Source organism: Kwoniella bestiolae, chromosome 2 (genome assembly GCF_000512585.2).
Source record: "Kwoniella bestiolae CBS 10118 chromosome 2, complete sequence".
NCBI classification, from domain to species: domain Eukaryota; kingdom Fungi; phylum Basidiomycota; class Tremellomycetes; order Tremellales; family Cryptococcaceae; genus Kwoniella; species Kwoniella bestiolae.
In genome coordinates, this window is record NC_089242.1 from 974,622 (window position 1) to 990,379 (window position 15,758).

General features: G+C 48.7%; 5 protein-coding genes across 5 annotated transcripts; 1 reads left to right on the forward strand and 4 right to left on the reverse strand.

Annotated features, from left to right (window-relative positions):
- Positions 1-482: 482 nt before the first annotated feature.
- Positions 483-2,745, reverse strand: I302_103502 (uncharacterized protein; the record flags this gene model as incomplete). The annotated part of the gene is made up of 3 exons (XM_019188871.1): positions 483-1,895; positions 2,044-2,283; positions 2,482-2,745. 3 exons carry the CDS (start codon positions 2,743-2,745, stop codon positions 483-485), a joined length of 1,917 nt encoding a protein of 638 aa, XP_019048433.1.
- Positions 2,746-3,919: 1,174 nt separating this feature from the next.
- I302_103503 (uncharacterized protein) lies at positions 3,920-4,781 on the forward strand (the record flags this gene model as incomplete). Its single annotated transcript, XM_019188872.1, has 5 exons — positions 3,920-4,132; positions 4,283-4,350; positions 4,433-4,486; positions 4,572-4,638; positions 4,713-4,781. The coding sequence occupies 5 exons, from the start codon at positions 3,920-3,922 to the stop codon at positions 4,779-4,781; spliced, it is 471 nt and encodes a 156-aa protein (XP_019048434.1).
- A 332-nt stretch (positions 4,782-5,113) lies between these two features.
- I302_103504 (uncharacterized protein) lies at positions 5,114-6,908 on the reverse strand (the record flags this gene model as incomplete). The annotated part of the gene is made up of 9 exons (XM_019188873.1): positions 5,114-5,193; positions 5,286-5,372; positions 5,463-5,820; positions 5,899-6,033; positions 6,209-6,404; positions 6,535-6,554; positions 6,615-6,654; positions 6,734-6,744; positions 6,846-6,908. 9 exons carry the CDS (start codon positions 6,906-6,908, stop codon positions 5,114-5,116), a joined length of 990 nt encoding a protein of 329 aa, XP_019048435.1.
- Positions 6,909-7,896: 988 nt separating this feature from the next.
- On the reverse strand, positions 7,897-10,904 carry I302_103505 (uncharacterized protein; the record flags this gene model as incomplete). The annotated part of the gene is made up of 3 exons (XM_019188874.1): positions 7,897-10,364; positions 10,427-10,658; positions 10,731-10,904. The coding sequence occupies 3 exons, from the start codon at positions 10,902-10,904 to the stop codon at positions 7,897-7,899; spliced, it is 2,874 nt and encodes a 957-aa protein (XP_019048436.1).
- A 1,599-nt stretch (positions 10,905-12,503) lies between these two features.
- On the reverse strand, positions 12,504-15,393 carry I302_103506 (uncharacterized protein; the record flags this gene model as incomplete). The annotated part of the gene is made up of 4 exons (XM_019188875.1): positions 12,504-12,848; positions 12,915-13,309; positions 13,374-14,004; positions 14,056-15,393. The coding sequence occupies 4 exons, from the start codon at positions 15,391-15,393 to the stop codon at positions 12,504-12,506; spliced, it is 2,709 nt and encodes a 902-aa protein (XP_019048437.1).
- Positions 15,394-15,758: the final 365 nt, after the last annotated feature.

Sequence of the window (15,758 nt, forward strand, 5' to 3'; positions counted from 1 at the left end):
ACCGAGTATCTAAGAAACGAACACAGGATGGGTGGGATGTACAATAGGGATGGACTTTGAGCGCATGAGCGCATATGTCCATATGATTGATGAGTGTCGACAGACACAAGACCTTTTTGGTCGTACCATGTACAGTAGTATGCATTCATCTTATGTCTGATTGTTCTGCTATTGTCTAAGGGAATCACCACAACACTATTCAGCTACTCACAGCTTCATAATTGCTGAGCAGTTGCAATTCATCGCAACATATATATACAAAAATATAACAACGGACAATGACTGATACTAAACTAGGTCAAAACAAAGCCACAAAAAAGTAAAGTATGTATGACATCCTCTACCCGCTCGCATTGTCTTGTCCGAACCATAATCCAACGCTACGGTCCTCTACCTTCTAATCCCCTTATTCCTTCAATATCAACATGATCACACAATCGGTTCTAATCACCCTCCTTGCCAACTCATATTTCAACAGTGCATCAAGGTATCCTACTCCTCTTTCCCCCATCTTCATCCCCTCCTACTCCGATACCCATCCCAACCATAGGCGCACCCAAGGCCACCCTCTCCCTCGGATCAAGGGAAGTTTCATCCCTCGTCCTTACTTTGGGAGTGACGGGTTTGGCCAATCCAGGTTTACTTACTGGCGATCTCGTTGGGTTTCCCGTTCCCCCTACTAAATTCGGTGAATATACTCTAGGTGAAGTGGAATCTGAAGTCGGACGTGAGGATGATATTCCTGATTTACTGGGTAGGGTAGGTGATTGGACAGGTTTGGAGGGGATTACGTTGTATTGCGTTTGAGGTTGAGCATGAGGTTGAGGTTGTTTGTATTTCCCTTTCGTACCTCCCAGAGAAGTCGATAATGATCCATGTCCATTCCCATTACCATTTGACGATGACGGGGAGATGGTCAAGGAATCATTGATATCGCCCGGTAACGATTTTCTCCTGAATATGCCTCCTACGAGCGATTTCAGGAGCTTGCCACTGGAGTGTGAATGGGAGTGCGAGGTAGATTTGGGATCATGTGAGGTTGCTGAGGTCGTTATTGCTGAGGTCGATTTACGTGAGGGTGTAGGTATTGGAGCCGGTAATTTGGGTTTCATCTGTGTGTGGCCAGTCGACGTAGATAGTTGTTCACCTATTGCACCAGAAGTAGATTTGGGTCTAGTAGGGTCTGAATAACTTATTCTCCTTGCTAATTCATTCAAAGGTGATGTCGATGTCGACGCTCTGTCCGCACTGTGGGTAGGAGACGGTCCAGGCACAGCGACAGCAGGGGTAGTATCCACCTTCGGTTCAGCAATCTTAGATTCACTTATCGAAACCAACCTTGATCTTCTAGCTTTCAAACTGCCACTACCGGGTGTATGGTGGTAGATAGATGATCGAGAGGAGGAAGGGACGGAGGATGAGCCTGTCGAAGTGGAAGATATGGGAGAGTTCATTGTGGTATTGGACGTTCCTGTTGGGATATCTTGAGGGATGGCAGGCGAAGTAGGATCAATATCCATCATCCCATTACCACCTGAGGTTTTCCTTATCCTCTTTCTACCTCTCGGCGAGACTTCCGGATCATGCGAATCTATCTGCATACCCGACTCATCTCCTTCCTGACCCTGGTCCTGATCCTCCTCAGAATCACCATCATCAGAATCACCCATCGCATCATCCTCATCCGGCGGTTCCGCTTCGCCCCCTTGTCCCAGTGGAGCACTGCCTTCTGCCGCTGCCGCAGGGGAGGGTGCTTGTGTCTGCGGATCACGGGGTTTCGAACGGGATCTGGGGAAGGGTAAGAAGGGTGGGATGGAGGGTTGGGGTGATTGAGCGTAGCCGCCATGTGAGCGGATGAGCGAGGTGTAGTATTTCTGGAGCTGTTCGGCGTGACACTGGGTCAATAGACGAGAAGATTAGCTTCAGTCGCGACATGAAGAGTCTAGACCTCCCGATTGACGATGGTGTACTGAATATTCGTATTTGAAGCCCTTCCATATCCATACCTTACAATCCAAACGGCCCTGTAAGAAGATAACTCACACATAGATCCCACTTTGTGACCCTCAATAACTCCCTTTCCAAAGCATTCAACTCCTGCGTTTTGATACCTCCGACTTTCGCATAATGAGCGTTCGTACAGAAGACATCACATTGAGCTTTTGATCCTGCGCATATGGAAGCTATGAGGAACCGATGAACCGTCAGGGAGGATAAGGTGAAAGAGGGTAGGTTGGTACACGTTGTGTCGATGTATGCTAGGAGGGATAGTAAGGGGATTTTCTAGTGAGTGATAGCACGATGTCAGCTTTGTCTTTGGTAGGTATTTCATGTTGACTATGCCTGATATCCCACTTCCCACTGTACAGGATCCATCCACTTCACAGACATCAATCTCCATCAGATGTACAGCTGTTCCTGCTCCATTCCTACGGATAATTCCAGCCCAACACCCTCACCCGGATAAGAAACATCACTCACCTCCACGTTCGTATACTTTACTATCCTCCCCAAATAATCCTTCACGCTAATCCCAGGGGCAGCTCTCGAGTGGAACCTCGTCAAAGCATCGGGCGTCAAGATAACCTGGTCGTTATGTTTGATGAGCAGTTCCAGCATATGCGTAAGGAGGTCCACCAGTATATCTAGGGGGCAGTCTGAGAATGCCCAAGGGAGTTTGGGGGGGTTCTGCGGATTGGGGGGCCCGATTATTGGTTCGGTGGTGGTGGCAGAGGAGGAAGACATCTTGGTGAGTTATGGGTCCATTGGAGGTTGGTATCTTTACTGGTGCTTGTTATAGGGATGCAACGAGTCAAAGTGTAAATGGCGATATCTTCCTTTCCAGGTATTTGACCTCGAATAACTCGGTTGATTCTGAAGGCTCCAGACTTTCTTGTGATAAGCGAAGGATCTACTTGAAGGGTAGAAAGGAATGTCGATGCGTATGAATGGTGGAGCGTCTGTGTATGTATAGTTATGTGATGTGGTTCAAAGGATGTCTATCGCACAGATACCAAATTTCGGATGACAGATGTTGCTTCTCAATGTCGATGTATTCCAAATGCAAACGAATTCCAGCTGGGTCCCAATAAATCCTGCTAAGATGATATGGTATCGCCACCTGAGTAACTGGTATCTTGCTACTATGACGATCTGATAAGATATTTTTGGTTTCCAAGAACGAACGTGTTTGATTTTTAGAGTTTGAGGTCTGAAGAGCAAAGAGTGGGAATCTGTGTGTTCTGCGGTAATGGCAGTCGATGCTTGACGGTACGTTGTTTGAGGCTATTGTGTTGAGGGTATATCGAGGGGTGCTGGTGGTGACTGTCTACTTTGATGATGTGTAGCAGTGACGAGCTAGTCAAGCAGAAGAGATGTAATTGTAGAGTAGTGAAAAACAGTGATGAAAAAAGTCATGACGAATGAGAGTAAGAGAGTAAGAGAGGGACGTGCCCGTTCGTTCATTTATTAGGTAAGCTAGTACTGCAAAGGGTCAAAACACGTGCATCCCTACGATTGCCATGAATATCGCTACAAATCGGATATAGCCGAGCAACACAGAACAACTAGTGGAAATCAAATCAATGGTCATGTCATTCTCGATTGTTATGCGAGTATGAGTACTGACCATTCATCTGCCAAGTACCAACGCTCTGCACCTATGTTAGTACCCACAATCACAATCCATCGCAGATCCTCATCCTTAGAAACAACAACATGAATCAAAGGGTCTCACACCTGCAAAATGGAGTATTCGTCCTTTCAAAGGATCATCGCTAATCCTTTGACCACTGACCCATAAGCTCGACTACAAGTCCAATGCTATATCACCCATATACCATCACCTCGATCCACATATCGGGAGTATCTAATCAGTTTCTCGGCCGAAAACACACCAAGTGAGATAAAATAACGTGCCATGCCCTCAGAGTCCTCCTCATCCGACCGACGCAAAGCAGAAGAACGAGCCAAAGCGAAGAAAAAAGAGGAAGAGGAAGTACGAGCGAAGCGTAAAGCGTATCTCAAGAAATGCGATCCGTCGACCGTGGACGAGCTTTTAAGTGGGGATGAGACGGGGAAGAAGTGGTTTGAGGAAGGGAAGTGGAGGCCTGGTTGGGCGGATGTGGAGTTTGTAAGTTCTGCTTTGGTGACTTTTATCAGTCGTGTGATAGGGCAAGCTCTCTTGAGATCCGATGATACTGAAAACATACCTTACAATCCGTACTGACGAATATGGACTGACGCTGTTGCATTGATTATTGTCATTATGGTGGTGATGTAGGACGAAGATGCGTGTCTGAAGAATGTACTGAAGAACAAACCAGATGGCTTCTACGCACCTGCAGGAACGTGAGTCGATTTCAAGGCTCAAATTGCTCCCTGCGTGCTACTGTAATAAGATCATTAACCAGCACTTATTCGTTCATTTTAGTATACTACCCCTCGGTGCTCAAATGCCAGAAATGACCGTGTTGAAATATGGCGGGTGAGTAGAGTTTTCCATCATATCTTGCGCTTCTCGTATTTGTTTGTTTGTTGATGTCTACGGCCGGGAATCGAATCGCTTGTAGATACTTCCCAGAAGGTACTTCCTTCCCTGGGGGCGTATCTGTCCCACTACACGCGAGGATGGTCAATGTGGGTTCTCCCTTTCCTTACCATATCGATTTTAGTCGTGACCCTTCACACTGACAATATTGGGTGATCAACAGCTACTGCCTGAGGAGACTAAACCCAAGCACGATCCTAAGATAGACGAGTCGTTGTGTACGGTACAATGACGCAGCTCAGTGACCCGATCATTGCTTCTAGTGATCAATGCCATTTGTACTGAGATACCCTACATACGTTGTTTTCATCTATCCAATATACCCAGAGATCAGAATCAGTATCGTGGTTCGTTGTATGTATCAGCATCAGCATAAGTATCAGTATGAGAACTTACTTTCCTTGTGACTAGCATCATATATCCATATATCGATGAGATGCTCCAAACAAATCAGCTTCACACAATATTGCATACTATCGCATCTTCTTATCTATCTGACTTCGACTATTGATTTTACTTCATTCGATATTCCTATTCAACCCAGATACCTATTCAACCAGGCATCTATTGCTCCTTGGCGAATTGAGCCTTGTCAGAGAATTCGGGGTGGTTCTCTTGGTAGATATCGTAGGTGGGTTCGAAGGCTGCATCACAGAAATCGCATGATCAGCAACAGTACATCAACCATTACGTGATGTGTTTAGGATAGGCAATGAGAAATGGAAGACACACTCACAGTCAGATTGGTCACAAACTCTGTTAGGTGGGTGAGATTGAGAGAGAGACTCGAGCTCCTCGAATTCCTCCTTGGAGAGGTCGACGACTAAACGCAATTGCAAATTACCATCAGCACATGTACTCTGCTCTTCCGAGTGAGCCTTATGGGTATGGAGACGGGAGTAGAGTAACTCACGTTTCAAGTTGTTCTCGATTCTCTCGGGAGTAACAGACTTAGGAACGGGGTTGATACCACGGGCGACCAACCATGACAAGAGGATATTAGCAGTCTGGACACCGTGCTTGTCGGCGATCTTCTTGACCACCTCGTTATCTCGGAGGTTGGTCTTGCCGGTACCACCGAGGGGAGAGTAACCTTGAGGCAAGATATCGTTCTTCTTCAACCAAGCTACGAGCTCGGGTTGAGGGCATTGCAAGGAAAGTTCGACCTGGTCAGCGACGGGCTTGATTCGGGCTTCCTTGAGGAGTTTCTTGGTTCGGTTGATGTTGAAGTTGGAGATACCGATGGACTTGACGAGGCCTTGGTCGACGAGCTGTGATACGAGTGATCCCGTCAATCAGTCTGAAAGTCCTACTAGTGTTTGTGATTTATGGAAAGAAAATAGACCCACCTTCTCCATCTCTCTCCAGGTGGGGGTAACATCCTCGCAAAGAGCTACATCGAGCTTGAATTTGCCTGATTCACCCTTGATTCGGTGATCGAATTGAGGGAGAGTTCCAGCAGGAGCATCAACTTCGAAGTTGATCTGTATCCATTGATAAATACATCATCAGCGAATGTTATGTATTTTTGGACAGGTTGAGGGTACCGCATGGGTCATTGGTGCACCACGGGTACCACGAGTGGGAATGACGTAAGAGGATGCCAGGGGAACCTCGCTTAAATGGTGGGAAAGTATGGGGTGACGCTGCGACACTCACGTTCCAGTGGAGAAGGTACAAATCGAGGTATTCGAGACCCAAGTTCTTGAGGGTATCCTTGATGGCCAAGGGGACGTGTTCGGGGTGGTGGTGGAGTTCGAAGAGTTTGGAAGTAACGAAGATCTCTTCTCTGGGTACACCGGAGGCTTTGATACCTTGTCCTACTTCGGCTTCGTTTCCGTAGGCCCAAGCACAGCTGGGGAGTGGGTGAGAGTGAGTTTATGAGATAGAGAGAGGAGGGTAGAGGGAAAGGATGGTATGATTATCAGCTTTCTTCACTTTTGGCTCCGAGTATTCCGGAGGTATTTGTGGTTGGTGATACTCACTCGAGGTGTCTGTAACCGGACTGAGCAGGAGACTTGTATCAGTTACTGAATATAACACTCAAAAAGCCAGGTCAACTCACCTTGAGAGCGTGCTCGACGGCTTTGGCAACTTCACCGGGGCTGTCGATGATCAGGTATATCGTCAGCTCTGATCAGAATAAACATACATCCACAATTATTGGGATGGACCGTGACCTACGCAGATTGCCACTATAATCAACAGTCAAAGCAAAATCAGCAACAGCACTCTCTTTTCAGGATGATGGACGAGGGCATATATTATTTCGATCTCGATGAAAAGCACGACTCACAGTACCGAGACCGATCGAAGGGATCTTCTTTCCGTTGTTGAGAGTGAAGTGAGATTGAGTCATTGCGTTGTTTATGGCCTTTAGGCGGATGGTTCTTACTAATGAAGGTAGTATTTTGAATAAATCTTTTTGTTTGGGAAACAAACCAAAAGAAAGAGAAAGAGAAAAAGATGAAGATGGAAAAAGAGTTGTGTTGTGGTGGAAGGTGAAAGAATGAAAATGAAAATGAATGGGCAAAAAGAAGAGATATACCGTGGAATCGGAGTGCAGCGTTGAGTTTACTAGGTAGTAGTGATGTAATTGTATCTATTTGAATTGGTGATTCAGGGTAATCTCTTAATCATAACCAATCATCATATTCCACCGGTCCTCGTACGGATGGTCCTAAGGTTGATCAGATGGTATTTCCCATATCCCGGCGGCTGACTCGCTGCGCTAGTGCATACAGTAAGCGTGATACGAGCCAGACCCAGCCTTTCCTCCTTTGTCCTGGTCGTAAAGGTGTTTGCGGGTGGACATGTGCAACCATTTAGATTAGCTAGTAACGTGTAAAGTCGGACCGACATCGGTCCTTCCCTGAGGTATATAGGCGATTACTCGTCTAGCTGTCGCCGTACCTCCACTTTCCCCATACACAAACCATGACCGGTGTCCAGATGCACCGGTGGTCCGATTGGGTGAAAGCACAACATGACAAACTACTTGCGGAGTCAGTTTCCCGCTTTTTGGCTATAACTACCATCCACTTTCAGATCTAGATCGCTCGCGAAATTTGCAAGGCAGCGTGGATGAAGGTGGCAGATAGTCGTAATGCATCTTACTACAAACAACTTTCTACCCAAAAAGACAACCTACATCCCTCGAAGAAAGTATGTAGGACGTAGATATTATACAATATGATATGATATGTATGTGATTCGTTGAATGATTGATGCGCTAACCCAAATATGTAGATACAATGTAATGAGAATACCAAGGGATTCGGTTCGAAATGGAATAAAAATCATATCACATCATATCACATTGTCCATAATATCTTATCGAAAACAACCTAGTGAATGAGAGCACCGACGACACTTTGAGTCTGAGCGTTGAGGAGATCACCAACTTTCAATCCTGCACCAAGGACAGATGAGAGACCATGTTGAGTAGCCTGGATGGCAGCGTTGGCTTGAGCCTGGACGGGACCCAATTGGACGTTCAACCCGTTCAACAGATCAGCGGAGACTTGACCGTTACCGACGATAGGTAATGAGTTGACAACAGGGAGGGAAGAGACGATGGGGAGGTTAATACCGAGGATAGGTTCAGGAGAAGCCTCCCTCTTCAAGTGGAGGTTGGCTCCACCCAACAACCCACCAGCCAAGCCGGTAACGCTGTTGAGGGTACCTTGAAGACCGTTAGAACCGAGGTTGAGCGCAGCGTTGGTAGCTGACGAGGCGGCGCCGTTGGCCGAAGCTTGGGCAGCAGCACCGATCAGGGGGAGGGAGTGAGTCAATCCGTCAACGAGGTTACCGACGATGGGGAGGTTGTGGGTCAATCCTGAGACGGTGTTTCCTACTGTTCCGGTGAGTTGGCCTACGGTGTTGGTCACGCCTGAGAGGAGGCCACCTGCATTTCCAACGATGGGGAGGTTGGAGGTGAGTCCGTTAACCAAGGGACCGACGATGGGGAGGTTGTTACCGATCAATCCCTGGGTTTGAGAGGCGGTACCAGTAACTCCACCGAGGAGACCACCAAGGAGATCACGTTCTTCCACGTCCCTAGCACCTAGCTTAACACCAGTGGAACCAGCGATGTTACCAATAGCTGAAGTCACTCCATCAAGTGTGGCAGACAAACCACCAGCACCGAGGTTGAGTCCCGCGTTGGCGGCACCCTGAGCCTGAGCACCAGCTTGGGCGGTCAATCCACCTACAATGGGGAGGTTGGCAGTGAGCCCGTGGACCAGTCCACCGACGATGGGAAGGTTGTTGACGGTCTGCTGGACTGTGCCGACGGGGTTGGACAGAATCCCACCGATGGGGAGGTTGTTAACGATCGGAAGACCATTCACGATGTTCCCAACGGGGAGAGCACCGAGGAGAGGGAGACCATCGAGTAATCCCCTCTTGAGGTGAAGTCCAGCTTGCCCAGCGATACCACCAGCAGCGGAGGTGACGTCGTTTAAACCGAGTTGGAGCCCATCCTTACCGATGTTGAGTCCGGCGTTGGTGGCGCTGTTGAGCGCGCCGGTAGCTTGAGCAGCGACGTTGCCTACCACTGGGAGGTGGCCGACAGTGTTCAAGACGGAGTTGACGGTGTTGAGAGCTGTGTTAACAGTGTTTCCGACGATGGGACCCACGACAGGAAGGTGGTTCACAGTGTTGACGATCCCACCTGCGGCTCCAGTGGGGTTGTTGAGGATAGAACCAACAGCGCCGGTGGGGTTGTTGAGTAATCCACCGGTGAGACCACCGAGAAGACCGTTGGTGAGTCCTCCAACTACAGGTACATTGTTGAGGATACCAGTAGGGTTACTCAGCAGACCAGAGAGTAAATCCCTTTTGTGTTCGTGGGAGAGATGGGCGAACACATCCCCTTCCACAATCTCAGCGGCCAGGTCGATGTCTCTGAGACCCAAGAGGTTAGTGGCGGTACCAAGAACACCTTGGCCTGTAGCAGCAACGTTCCCAGCAGCGGCGGCAGCAGCGTTGGCAGCTCCGGACACCTGACCGTTGAGCGAGAGAAGACCGGGGATACCCACACCGCCGACCAAGTTTGTGGCGGCACCCAGAGAACCGGCGGCCTGACCTGTAAGACCGGCAGCGAGACCAGTGGCAGTCTGAGCGACTCCGCCAACGATAGGGACCTTGTTGACTATCCCTCCGACGGTGTTGACTACCCCACCAACGATGGGGAGACCATCGACGAGACCACCGACGATAGGGATGTTGGAGGTGAGACCAGTGATGAGGTTGGCAGAACCGGCTGCACCGGCTTGAGCGCCTGCAGCGGCCTGAGCGGCGGTACCGGCAGTGAGGGAGCCAGCAGCATTGACGATATTGGCGATGTTGAGTGCGCCAGCAGCTTGAGCTTGGGCCTGAGCAGCGGCGGTGGCAGTAGCAGAAGCGGCAGCTTGGGCAGCAGCACCGACAGTGGCAGTAGCGCTGGCAGCGACATCCTTGTGACCGAAGAGGTTCTCCAATCCCAAGAATCTCTTAGCTTGCTCGTGTTCATCTCTGAGGTGTAATCCCAAGATACCATTGGTGGAAGCGCCGACCATGGCATTGGCATTGGCCATTACACCTGAAGTGAGCCCACCGACCAAGTGGATACCGGTGTGAGCAGCGTCGATGAGGGTGATGATACCGTTGGCGACTAGTTGGGACGAAGCCTGGTGAACGATGTTGGCGTCGACCTGGGCCATGGCGGTGAGGTAGCTGGGCCAAGCGGCAAGAAGGGGTGAACAAGTGCTGGAGGCCTCGGCGTGGGCGCAGAGGGAGCTGATGAGTGATTGGAATTGGTTGACTCGATCGGCTATACCATTCCACACAGCTTAGTACTAGGTCACCTGAGGAATGAAAGAATGTCCGACTCACCTCCAAGAGCAGCAAAGAGCTGAGCAGCAGACCAACCTTGCTCGAAAGCGTAGTACACCGCCGAGAGGTAGGCACTGAGCTCAGTGCACATGTTGATGTCCGCGTAGGTGGCGAGACATTGTCCAGAAGCCCAAGTGTTCATGGCGATCGTTCGGGCCACTCCAACAGCTGAACCAAGTTGGTTCTCGAGCTTGGAGACGGTAGTGATGGCACCACCGGTAGCGGAGCTCAACTAGATGACATGCGGCCACAATATCAGCAATTGTCTCGAACGAAGATTGAGGCAGGAGTGGAGGAAACTCACGAAAGCATTGGTAAATCCTGTGATATCAGTGACAGCGTTGGTGGCGGCATTGGCAGAGGCACCAGCGCTGACTGAGGTAGAGGCTTTACCAGAAGCGGTCCCAAAGAGGTTCAATGGCGCGGCGGAAGCACCGGCAATGAGGGAGATGGCGATGATCTTGGATGAAGAAGGCATTTTGTCTGTCTGTCGATTTGGTGGTGATGGGTAACGGTAAAGGCTAGTAAAGTGAATAACTAAAGCGTCAAGCTCGTACTCGTAATGATCGTCGTTGAGGTGTCGTAGGTAAAGCGTCAAGCTCTATTACCAGGTAATTGAAAACGTAAAGTTATCGTTGACAAGTGACAGATATATGATATGATTCTAGTTCAATTAAAAGGTATCAAACCGATTAATTAGAAGTAAAGAGATAAATCTATATACACGAGTAAAGACAGTAGTTGATCGCTGCTAGCGTGTGAGAGGAAAGAGCCACCAGTGGTCTCTTTAGTTGGATTGGTATAGCGGATTGTAGGATTGGGTTGGGTTGGGGAAAGAAAGAGGGAGGAGTGGGAGCGAGAAGGGGGTTTATATATCTTGGTAAGTTGAGCATCTTGGCTGGATTGCGATCCAAGGAAGGAGAAACACTGACACATGTTGTTCTGAATGTGAGAACGATCTGAATGAAATGAGTCAGCGGGTGAGTGAATCTTGTGCCGCCTACTCGCACGCGTTGATTCAGTCTACTATATACAGTATTCAGTACTCGCAATTGTGTCGTTGTAATAAGCATTGATTCAGATATTGGGGGAATCCCTTCCCTGGATCAAGGCGGGTACGAGTATACAGTATTGTATCGAGAATTCAGATCCCCAATACTGTACCCTAACGAATCAATAGTTGAGTCCATGGTGTGCTCTCGTACCTGTTTGCGCCTGACTAAGAATTCGCGATTGTGTCAAGAAAGATCCTGATCCTGAACGAACATGCAAATTCAGATTCAAAGTTCTTCAAGATGAAGCGCGACCGATTCTGATTCTAGTGCGATTCGCTTGTCGCGCAAATGAGATGAAGAGATGGGGCAAATGACTCACCCTCCATCCTGAACACCAGATCAAGCATGGTCAAAACCATAATATCTCGCAATCTAATAACCCTATGTCTCGTCCAAGCCGTAAATCAGATCGTATTCTGCGCCATCGCACCATGAGTCTCGTCTGTCCTGTTGGTAGCTTAGGTCCCTATTCTCGTTTTGGTTCATGAAGGATGGACTGGTTCTCTGAGGGACGAAGCAGCACTAAGTGTTAGATATCAAGTCTGCATTACAATCAACGTATAGTCGTAGAGTGGTGGAAAGCAGTGAAGAGTGAAGTGAAGAGAGAAAGACATCTGAGTTATTACCCGGTCCGCCGTACCTGACTGAGACTCGGAACCTAGCTGGGCACGCCTAATCCTGTTTAGTATAGTATTCACATGGAAATGCATATTCATATTCATATGATTGATAGTATAGAAGCTACTTGTACGATCCAGTGAACTGTATATGCACAGTTATTCATCTCATCCCATCTCATCCCACCCCCTCAACTGATAGAATACGAATGAACATACCCACTACAACTCAAAAGTGACTATACGCAATGGTGTGAAATGTATATTCATGTATATTTGTTTCGTTCGCTTTTGTGTGTTTCTCTCAATATGATGTGATACTTCTTCTCTCTTTCCATATTTACATACAACCTTCTCTTCAATGTCCTTCGTCCTTCTCACTCATCCAATATGGACACCCCAAACTTACTCCTCATCACTACTCTCCTCCTCGGAGCTACTCTCGCCTTCCTCGTATCCCGCCGATCCAAGGGCAGGTCCAGCCCCAGCTCCACCTCTCGAATCAAACGATTGCAATTGAGCTTCCATCCTTCTGATCCTCTCTGCCTCCTCACGCTCATTCACACCTCTCTTGGTCACTCCTCCTGAAGCTTTCTTGCCTTGTTTCTTGGCTGATCCACCGGCACCGGCTCCTCCCAGAGATTTTCGTCCAGGTTTGGATCCGATCTTGCCTTTGCAGACGAGGTTGTATAGTTTGATGACGGTCGCGACGGGTAGAGAATCGATATCAAGTTCAATCTCTTCGTTGTTCTGCGGTATGAATGTATATCAGTTCCACTCCACACTAAGATGAGATGCTAGATATTGATGACTCACCGCTCCGAGATTGGTAGTCTGTTGGATAATGGTGATAGCCTCTTGCAAGGTATGAGGATCAGCCTGAGTAATCTTCTCTGCCAACTCTTGCTTCTGAGTCAAAGTGATAGTAGCAGGTTCGTCCTCTTCACTCTCCATATCCTCATCCTCGTCCTTGTACGATACAACTTCTTTCGTCTTTTTGGACTTCTTGGGTGCAGCGTGTCCATTGCCATTGACACCGGGCGAGTGCTTGGCGACAGATTGTTTGCGTTGTTGTGAGCTGGCTTTGGCAGGCTTGGATTTAGCAGATTTGGGAGGTCGGTTGGCTCTGCCTTTAGCTATCTTGGCTCGGAGTTCGGCGATTTGATCGTTCAAGTTCGATACTTGAGCTTCGAGGGACTTGAGTTGCTTACCTACATCCCATAGTACTTGATTAATATGCGTACGCCTGTTCGACGAGGTCAAGTCTCAACTCACTATCGTCCTCACTTTGATATCCCTCATCCTCGTAATTATCAGCCATGGGATCTTCGCTCGAATCTCTAATCTCCTGTTTGGGAGGCAGAGATTGCCATTTCTCATTCCAGATCTGAAGAAGCTGGGTGGCAGCTGTGTTGACAGCATCCCCGGGAGGGTTAAACTTCAAAGCGTTGTTGACCATTAATCTGATATCATTGTCCAGTTGGTGGACATCATCGTAGACACCTTGTTCCAATTTATCTTTGATATGAAGCAGATCGATAGGTTTCTTCACAACTTTGGTGTAATCCGGAATAGCTTTGATGATTTCCTCAACGGGATATAGGAAAGGAGCAGCAGCAGGGAAGAACTTTTGGGTGGTTTCCAGACTTTTGACTACCTTGGAACCCCATTGCAGTTGAGGGTCGTTCCTTCTCTTGGGCTTTCGGACGGTACCGGCGATCTCTTCATAGGCGAGATCTTTGGAAGGGGGAGGATGGATCTCCCGTTTAGGTCGAGAGTCATCGGAGCTTCGTCGGATGGTGGGTGGTTGGGAGATGGAAGCTCTCCTGGCGGAAGAAGGTCCAGCCACTGGGGTAGCAGCTGGTGGAGTAGCAGCTACAGGTGCAGGAGGAGGAGCAAGGACAGGCTGCGAAAATTTCAGCACCGATCATATGGAACAAAATGACCATAAACTCACCTCAGGAGGAATCTTAGATAAAGCATTCTCGAAAGCGGCATCTAGCTTATCAGCCGCAACCGTAACTACATGACCGGGACCGTTGAATTTCCTGGTATTCTCCCATATCTGCCTAACATCTATCACCACCTCGCTGTAGCTCTTGTAAGCGCCTTTGCTGGTATCCCATTTCCTCGCTTTGCTTTGGTCTTTAGGGGGTCCTCTAGGATCACTAGCAATAAGCTTAGTTTCTACGGTACCGAGATCCATAGGATGTTCAATGATCTGGTTGTAGTGAGGAATACCAAACGCGACAGTATCAACAGGCTGGAGGAAGGCGAATACATCGGGTGTCTTCTTCTTCAGCGATCGTACTGCATTGAGTAGATGCTTCTGTTGATGTTGTGTGAGGGGAGTGGTTGGGCCAGATGGCCGAGGAGCGGGTGGTTGATAAGAAAGCCAAGCGGGGGTTGGTTGAGGGATATCTCCAGCCGGAGGAGCAGCGAGGGGTATCGAAGATTCAGCGGGTTGCGTAGGGGCAGGAGCAGGAGCAGGTGGTGCAGCCACTTCTGGTTGAGGGGTAGATGTGGATGCGGGTGGTAGAGGGGTCCCATTGACAGCTTCCTCCTTCAACCTCTTCTCATCCCTTTCACCATCCAGATTCTCCCCAGCTCGCTTCAGACTGCCCTCTGACTGACTGGATTGTAATCCTGTACCAGTAGGGGTGGCTTCACCTTCCTTCTCCGTGTCGACCTCCATCGGTTCTCCAGCCGACTCAGCTACAGGTGGTTCTGGCGCTTGAGCGATTTCTTCAGGACCAGGAGTAGGTAAAGAAGGTTGATCGACACCGAGGATACCGCCTTTAGCTTCCTGCTCTTCAGTAGTGATTACACTGGGAGTTGGAACGGCAGGAGGGATAGCATCGGGTGGAAGGGTAGGAGGAGCTTCGTCTTCTGCTCGAGGAGTAGGTGGAACGGTCGCATCAGGGGGAAGAGGTGATTTGCTTGGTTCAGATGGTACGGGAACAGACTCCGGCGCAGGAGTGGGTACAGGCGATACCACTGCGGGTGCTTCTGTAGGAACCAATGGAGGAAGAGCAGGTTCAGAAGCCTGGACATCCGCATTGACACCTTCTGCAGTAGTATCACCCTTATAATCCGTAGCGGGGTTAGCGGGATTGGGTGATTTGGGTGGTTCTACCATGGTGGAGGAAGGAGGTGGAGCATCAGATTGAAGTGGGTTGAGAAGAGGTTTCATGGAAGCTGGTTCTGGTGCTGATTCGGAGGAAGGAGGAGGAGGGACCGAATCTGATGAAGGTGGGGGAGGAGGGATAGTGGAGACTAGCTCTGGTTGAGACATTTTGGATAATGCTGTTCGTATCCAAGTATACAACCGAGACATATCGAGTTGAGTGTTGAGGTTAGTGATTGATGGATAAGGGAGAGGAAGGCATGAGGAAAGGTGTTAGTGAGAATGAAGAATGAAAAGGAGACCAAGTTGCGTCGATCAGTTTGTAAAGCGGAAAGAAGGACCGTGTGAAGATATAGAGCAAGGCAAAACGCATTGTCAGCGTGTTTTCCTCTTTCAGTTGAACACCATGCATTTCTTCTGTCTCTGCTTCTACTACTACAACGCATAAAGCATTATATCTTCTTAAATGTCATGAATTGAAGGAAGGGGGATGTTGGAAGTAGATAGAGCAAAGAAGCTCACCTGAAGACTGT